The 8593-nt window shown below is 38.1% G+C and overlaps 1 protein-coding gene across 1 annotated transcript; it reads left to right on the top strand.

Moving 5' to 3' along the window:
- The first annotated feature begins 209 nt into the window (after positions 1-209).
- On the top strand, positions 210-7145 carry si:ch211-210p4.6 (malignant fibrous histiocytoma-amplified sequence 1). The gene is made up of 10 exons (XM_062989728.1): positions 210-351; positions 1099-1966; positions 2469-2745; positions 3238-3421; positions 3509-3699; positions 4025-4521; positions 5422-5570; positions 5991-6189; positions 6517-6585; positions 6690-7145. The coding sequence occupies exons 1-10, from the start codon at positions 336-338 to the stop codon at positions 6694-6696; spliced, it is 2457 nt and encodes an 818-aa protein (XP_062845798.1). The 5' UTR covers positions 210-335; the 3' UTR covers positions 6697-7145.
- The last annotated feature ends 1448 nt before the right edge of the window (positions 7146-8593 follow it).

Here is an 8593-nt window from a genome sequence, read left to right as displayed (position 1 = left end):
ACAGTTGAAGAGAAATTCTACAGATTTCCCATAAATCTTCAGCATAATTTAGTCTAATTCAGAAAGCACTGCACTCCTGGTCATGTGACCAAAACTGAAACAGATACTGAAGTGACTTCAAAAGAAATGAAAGTAAAACAGTGACTGAGGTTCTTCCTGCTCAGATTCATACAAACTGTGAGGGTGGAATTAGGGTGAAGTGGGGCAGTAAATTACAGGACTGACAGGTTGGGAGGTTGTGACAGAGCTGGATGATCTCATTATGACGTCTGAAGAGTAACAGGGAAGTACTGAGCACACAAGGAAAGAGGCAGAGCGAGTCTCAGTCAGTCAGTATGGCTTCATCTAATGGTAAGAATCTTTTCCATATTCTACATTAAATACAGTCGATGACAAATGTTAACTTACATTTTCAAGGAAAGTATGAAGGGAATTTAATGATTTGTGGACTGATTCATTGGAACATGTTACTTAGTCTGAAAACACTTCTCAAATTTGAGTTCCTGTATAAATATTTTGTGGGCTTTCTAAACGTAAAACATAATTTATCTCAGTGGCTTGCCTCCTATATCCTCATAAGTTGTTACAAGTAGAAGGGTGAAACATCGGTGACCCTGTCTGCTGTCAGGCAAGCCTTCAAAGCACCATGGACAAGAAGCGTCAGTTTCAAAATCAGCACCGTGAAGAGTTGAGAACCCATGGCATTTTTAAGATTGTTGACAGGCGAAAGTGGAAACATGTTCCAGCAGCATCTAATTCATGGCCGACCTGTTTTTGGTGTAATGTTTGGTTTTGGATCTGAGCATCCATCCTGGGTTTTCTTTCTTGGCAAAGAAACCACTTTTTTATGTACATGAAAAAACAATTGAGGTGTTTAAACAATTGATATAGATGTAGTAAATTATAGACATTTGATTGATTGATTAATTTGCTCTAATTATAGTTTGTATTATAGTACACAAGCCATATAGTGTACTGGTGTTAAATGTGTTGCCAGTCTAAGTTTATCTTTTTTTAATTGTATTATTTCACTTACTAATCAAATGTTGATATCAGAAACCCTAATTGTTTTCCCCATTCTTTGAATGTTTATCTCAGGCTACTCTAATGGAAGAAAAGATGAGAACTACTCATCCAGGAAACTCAAATCCCTTCCTAAGGAACTACTCCAGAAGGGTCAGAACGTGTACAAGTTAAACCTGGAGAAGAACAGACTTAAAAACATTCCTGAAATCTCCAGGTTACCAAACCTGACGGAGCTTAATTTAACCCGAAACGAGTTTGCCGAGTTTCCTGTAGCGATCGGAGAGCTGAAGCACCTGGTAAAACTGTACATAAATCAGAACAACATTAAATCAATACCTGAGAACATTTTCCCATCTTTGAAGAAACTGCAGTTTTTAAAGATGAGTACAAACCGTCTGGACAAGCTTCCTCAGGATATTAAAACGTGTGAGAGCCTCACCTACCTGAACCTGTCCAATAACAACCTAAAGGATCTGGAGCCACTGGTGGGTCTCTGTGGGTTAAAAGAGCTCTATGTGGAAAAGAACCGGTTGAAAGTCCTTCCCAGCAGTCTGTTTGAGTCCCAGTGCTTGGAAAAAATTAAGGCAAATGGAAACCCACTCAGAATGCCCCCTGAGGAGGTTTGCGCGGGTGGTTTGAAGGAAATTCAAAACTATTTCGACATGTTAAAAGCAAGTTCCTACACGGTCTGCACTGTTAAAACTATGTTTCTGGGCTCCACCATGGCAGGGAAGTCTACTCTGTCTCGCAGTTTGAAGCTTGGTGAACCCGTAGCCGTAGACGAAGCCGATCGGACTGTGGGTATTGAAATCAGTGAGGTCGAACGAGATGGAATTCAGTTCCGTTTTTGGGACTTTGCTGGACAAGAAGAGTACTACCTAACTCATCATGCCTTCATCACACCTCAGGCTTTTGTCATCCTTGCTATTGATCTATCCACGTAAGCAAAGCATTTAATTACTTTATAACCAAAAGTATGTGGAACCACACCCATTGCTAACAGGTGTATAAAGGCATTCATTCATTCATTTATCCATTGTTTGTTTTACCACTGCTTCATCCTGTACAGAATTGCAATGGGTATGATTTAGTTTTAGTAGCTCCAATTGGCCTGACTGCATTACTTTGGACTGTGGCAGGAAACTGGAGCTCCCTGGGGCAACCAACACAGATATGAGGAGAACGTGCAACCTCCACACAGAAAGAACTGGAATCGCTCCTCCTGGGTGTAAAATCAATTCCTGTTCTTGAATGATTGTGCCCCTGTGCAACTCCCCTGTGCAACTCTTTCCATAAGAGATAATGTATTATCTTCATATCCCTGCCCATGATTTTGGAAGAGTATGCCCAACATGCGCATCGTTAGGTGTCTATATACTTTTGGCTTTATGTTTTGTGTAAGTTTTTTTTTTAATTCTTGACAATTGTTTTTAACTGTACAGCTATGACACTGAGAATCCAGAGTCTTTCAAGACGAAAGTGAGATTTTGGATTAGCAATATCCAGCTGAAGGTCCCGAATGCTGTGGTCCTGTTAGTGGGCACTCACATTGATGATTGTAATGAGATGGAGGTACAGGTGAAGAAGGAAGACATTGAGAGCAAAGTAAAGCAGATGGTGTCAGATCGAAACTACACTTTAGAACAGCGAAAACAGAACCTGGAGGGCAACTCTGATCAAGCAAATGACATTGAGCAGCTTGTAGAGAATCAATTAACCGTAAGTATTCAGTACAGTGTGAAAGAGAATATTTCTGACTGCCTTTGCATCTCTGCCAATGAATGATTTCAGGTCATTAAGCAAATAAAAGAGTAAAACAACACATTTGGTAAATTTTGACTGCAACCACTGATCGGGACTCCGCTCCAAAACATTAATTCTGATTCATTTTACCCATTTTAATATGAACTTGCTTTTAAAATCAGGATTGCTAAATCACCTAATTAAACCACAGCCTAATCTCATGTGCAAATGACCTTACATACTCTTCTGGAATTTTCTGATAGAGTAATTTATTGCACACACAATAAGTTTTTTATTAATTCATGTTTTACTGCCGCTTTATCACTGTAATCACTGTGTGCAGTGGGGTAACACCCCTCAGACAGGACCCCGACCTCTTCCCTTCCCATCCCAACACAGCTAGCCATGCCCTGAAGTTCCCTGTCTGAAAGTAATATAAAATTATAATTGACTTCTCTATATATCCAGGTCCTTGATCTTATACCTATTGATTGCACAAACTCTGAAGACATCAGGAAGTTACAAGAACATATCAGCAACTTTTTAAATAAAAAAGAATCTCCTTTCAAAGAAGAAACTCTTCCACAATACTACAAGGACGTGGAAATAGTGATTCAAGAGATGTTGAACCAAGAAGACATTCCTAAACATGGTTGGTGTTCCTAAACGAATGAGGGATTATTGTTGAGTAGGCTCATCAGATTTCATTATTCTGCTACAATAATATCTGTTTCAACAGGAATAACAAATCAAGAGGAAATTCTGCATCATTTTAGGGAAAGTTTTGTGAATTCTGAATTGGACCATGAGAAACTTCAATCTATCCTGAAATATCTGCACCGGATTGGAGTCATCATGTGGTACATGGAAATTCCAGCGCTGAAGGACATGGTCTTTGTAAAGCCATCATTTCTCATCTCGTTGTTCAAGGTTTGTTGTAATTAACTTATTTCTATATGAGATTGGAATCGGCATTGAGAGCGTACTGACAAGTGAGCCCCCTAATGGCTACGCTGTTTCAGCCACTCCCACTCAGACATTAGCCAATCATGTCCATGCAGACCCCTGACCGGCTGATGGCACCAATGAGATTTGAACCATGTATTCCCAGATCTCAGCAGTAGTGGGCTAGCATACTTTACTGCTGCGCTACCTGAGCAACAAAACTGCCATAAAATACATGTACCTCAAAAATATATGTAAACTTGTGCTTCAGTTGTGATTCATTTTCCAAAATGTTTGTATTTTTATGCAGGCCATTGTAAGGCATGATCTTGTCAGTAAGATGGAAGCATTTTCAAAGAAAGTTCTGATTTCAGAAAAAGCTTTACATAAGCATCGAGACGTCTGGATTGAGGATTACATGAAAAGGGCTACTCTGAGTAACAAAGCTATACGAATCCTCATGCATAAAGAACTTGAGGATTTAGACATTGATGACAGGGACCTGACTGAGGAGATAGTCGGGACTGACGAGACGGCCGGAAATATTCTCACTCTGCTGCAGCACTTTGAAGTTTGTCTACCAACCAAGCAAACTGCAAAACTCAATCCTGGAGCTGCAGAGTTTTGTCCAAATACAAAATGGGAGCCAAAGAACGTCTCTATGTATGAGCCGAATGGAGCTTGTTTGTTCCCCAATAAGCTGGAAACTACTAAGGAGGTCACAAATATGTGGGGAGTGGACAACCTGGAGGACATCCATGTCCATGTTTACTTTTCACCTGAAATGCCTCATGGACTCTTCCACAGGTAGTATTGTCTGTCTTCGTTTAATCATGATATGGTTGAATCCTAACAATACTGTACCTACTTATCTGGCATGATGGTGGTTATAATGCTCATGGATTGTTTTCCTGCCAGAGTGTTGCAGAAAAGGGTGACCTTTAATATTTTAAAGCACAACATCAACACATCAGGTTTAATCTGCAGGGCAATGACCCAAGAATGTGTCCTTCCAAAGACCTGGCTTTAACTCTGTCATAAATATGTGGACGCTACTGAAAAGTCAAGTTGGCCCCAAGAACCAACAAAATTATCCAAACTCTACAGATGCTGTCAATAAAAGATCCCTTTAGAGTTGTGCCAGAGGTTTGATGATGGCTATCAAAAGCAGATGATGAGGTTCAAAGAGCTACAAAACATGTAACCAAAAACAAATGTGAATGTGTTCCAATCCCTCTAATAAAAAAAGAACAGTTACAGAAATAATTGAAATCTAAAGACATCTCTATGGTTAAAATAAACACCTGGCAACTTGGCAGTGGTGGGGCTTGAACCGGCAACCTTCTGATTACTAGTCCAGTACCTTAACCACTGAGCTACCACTGCCCTGACTGTGAGCTTGTTCTACATTCTATTCCAGAACAATGGAAATTAATATGAACCCCCCTTTTGTGGCTTTAACAGTCCCCATTCTTCTGGGAGGGCTCATCAAAGCATGTCCTTATGGCCCCCACTTTGGGCACAGGGACAGAGTCAGATGTAATAAGAAAGGGTCCTCCCCCAAACTGTTACATTACATAAACTCTTACATTTCATACTGTATTAAACATTTTATTTTACACACCTGTTATCAATGCATGCAGCTAAAACACCTGTATTTAGTTCTGGTATAAGAATAATGTATTTTATTGTTGTTGTTATTTTCAGGCTGGTCATCAGGATTTGCTCCATTTACTCCACGTACTGGATTGAGAAAGATCTGTGTCTTTTCTCCTGTGGCAACAGGCGTGTTTTGCTTAAAAACCATGCTGATGCTGTCGATCAGTTCATCGAGATTCGAAGCAAAGACAGTGATCGTAGGACGTTTCTTCTTGTGCTTTACATTTTATCTGCACCAATTTAACTTTCACATCAAATGTGGAGAAGCTGAGTTAGAACACAACACATTTTGTAAAACATAATCGCATTTATTTATTAATGTAAACTTTTATGACTTCTTGAATGTATTGCTGCTGACAGCTTTGAGAAAAATTCGAATAGGTCGGCCACTCCAGGGTAATATTAGCACTAATAGATAAGATTATGTTTAACAAAATGTGTGGTGTTTTTACTTTTGTATCTTAACTTTAATCATTTAAATTATTGTCATAACATGCATTTAGAGCTGATTAGAATGGGGGCTAATAATCCACACCAGACTATTTATTATTTTATATGTTCATAGGGTCTTGTACTAACAAAGTGGTCACTTGTGCTTTTTGCTCTGTGTGTGTTAGTAAATACCTCAAAGGATATCCAGAAGGCGTGGGACATGATAAAGGTGATCATGACGAGGTTGAACGAGCTTCTGCAGCAGTGGAGAGGCCTGTATTCGTATGTTCACAGTCCGTGTCGGGAACGTGGCTGCTCACTTTTCTTCGAATGGGATGACTGGCAGGAATGGCTGGATCCTAACACACCTACAAAATTCAACATGTACGTTAAGCTCTTACTGAAGCCAGTGAGATTTATTAACATGTATTCATTACTTTGTGCACCACATGGCCAAAAGTATGTGGACACACCTCCTATGGCAAAGTGTATAAATTAATTTTATTTCGTTTTTATCAGCGGTTTCATCCTGGTCAGGGTTCCAGCAGGTCCGGTTTATTCTTATTAATATGTACAGTTTTTTATTATTTCAGCAACATTTAGCATCGTGTCAATAGATAGCAGAACATGTTTGCTCTGGTCACACAGTGGTGGGTTTTATGTATTTATATTTGTATTTATATGTATATAATATTTGTTTTGTTTAAACAGGGACCCAGAGGAAAAAATTACTTGTCCGAATGGACACACACGCAGAACTGAACTCCTGTTCCCTGTTGGGTAATATTATTTTTTGTTGTTGTTAATACAAACCACAATAAAACTGCAAATTTTAGATCCTAGATAAACATTACATTTGTAAATCTCCCAATATTGTTTTTCAGCATTTAAGAGGAATTGAAAATGGGACGGGACTCCAAACCAACCATGCATGTCTCACATAACAGTGCGATAATGAAATTTATTATAAAATGTTTACTGTTTAATGATGTTTTGCCAGATCTGTTCTGATACACCACACTGAGTTGTATTTGTTTTTAGCATGACTTTGATTAGTAAAGCTTTGTACACATAAATGTAAGTGTGTCAGTGGTGCTGTAGTGGGTATTAACAACCTTAACCCCCTGACCCCCAACCCTAACCCCAACCCTAACCCCATTACTTTGCCCCCTCCCTTCAGTGATCCTTAAAGCCAGGTATACTTTCACTTAACCAGAATTTCCTTAGTAACAGAATAGAACACGTGGTTTTATGCTGGAGGGAATCCTATATAACCATATACGGTTTTATTAATGAATCTGTAGCTGTACCATTAAATTCAATTAAATTATTATGTCAAACTTTGTGACGTGGCCTTCTAATTTCTCAGTAGTTATTATTATTTTTATTGATTACAGCTCATGTTTTGTGGAGAAATATATATTATAAATAAGATGGGTCCAAGGACAGAACCAGTGACAGTGGATGATTTATGGGCACCAATACAGATAAATTCTTGAGAATATTGAGCAGTCCATCATCTGTAAAAATAAGGTCATCAACAATCTTTAACAAAGCAGTCTCTGTAGTGTGCAAGTTCTGGAAACCAGACTGGAAGGGTTCATACACATTGTTTTTACTAAGGAAGTTCTGTAGTTGTGAAACCACAACTCTTTCCATCACCTTAGCTATGAAAGTAGGGTTGGAAATAGGTCTGTAGTTGGAGCAAAGTTATAAGAAAATTGAATAAAGAATCATGCGGTGCGTTAGCTGCAGTTTTACAGTTTCACCATCAGATGAAGCCAGATCATTATTAGATTGTACTTAATACTTGAGCACCAGGGGGCGTCAAACACTAACAAATATTTTTTAGAACTAAAAGCAGACAGCACATATAATTATTATATAATTCTTATATAAATATTACATTAATAACAACATATATAAGTTTATCTTATATGTAAGGTTAACTTACATATTTGCTGGGACAATATAAATTAAAATCATGAATTAGGATGACTTACAAGTTTTTCAGTGTGCAGTTTTATAGTTTCACCACCGAATTGAGCCAGATCATAACAAATAATACTAACTACTTAAATACCAGAGTAAATAACACACTATCAAATAATACTGTTAGGACATTTAGGTCAATAAAAGAACTGAAAGCGGATAGCTCACTTTTAACAATAATTCTTATATGAACATTAAATTAACAACTATATTAATTAATGCGAAAATAACTGCTAATAATAATTAGTCAAAGCTGAATAATGTTTTGTTTTAGGATTAGATTAACTTGTATATTTGTTGGGACAATATAAATTAAAATGATGAATTATAATAACATACAAGGTTTTCAGTCAGCCTTACATTTCTCAATCTACCAGTCAGAACATCCAAATGTCTGTGTTCAGTTTTAAAATCAAACCCACTGTTTGGTCGTTTATTAACTTCCAGTATAACAATGATTTAATTTATTAAATTAAATTTCTATCCTGATCAGGGTGGCAGTGAGTCAGTCTGAAAACACTAGACACAACGCTGGACTAGCCTTGATAGATTGCCAATCCATGCTCCCCCTTAGACATAGTTAATCATGTCTGTGTAGGAGTAGTTTTACTCACTTTACACCTGTGCATACTGCTGAGTAGTTTTACACACTTTACACCTGTGCATACTGCGGAGTAGTTTTACTCACTTTACACCTGTACATACTGCTGAGTAGTTTTACTCACTTTACACCTGTGCATACTGCGGAGTAGTTTTACACACTTTACACCTGTGCATACTGCGGAGTAGTTTTACA

The sequence above is a fragment of the Trichomycterus rosablanca genome, chromosome 27 (genome assembly GCF_030014385.1).
Source record: "Trichomycterus rosablanca isolate fTriRos1 chromosome 27, fTriRos1.hap1, whole genome shotgun sequence".
NCBI classification, from domain to species: domain Eukaryota; kingdom Metazoa; phylum Chordata; class Actinopteri; order Siluriformes; family Trichomycteridae; genus Trichomycterus; species Trichomycterus rosablanca.
This window is presented reverse-complemented; position numbering and strand designations above follow the sequence as displayed.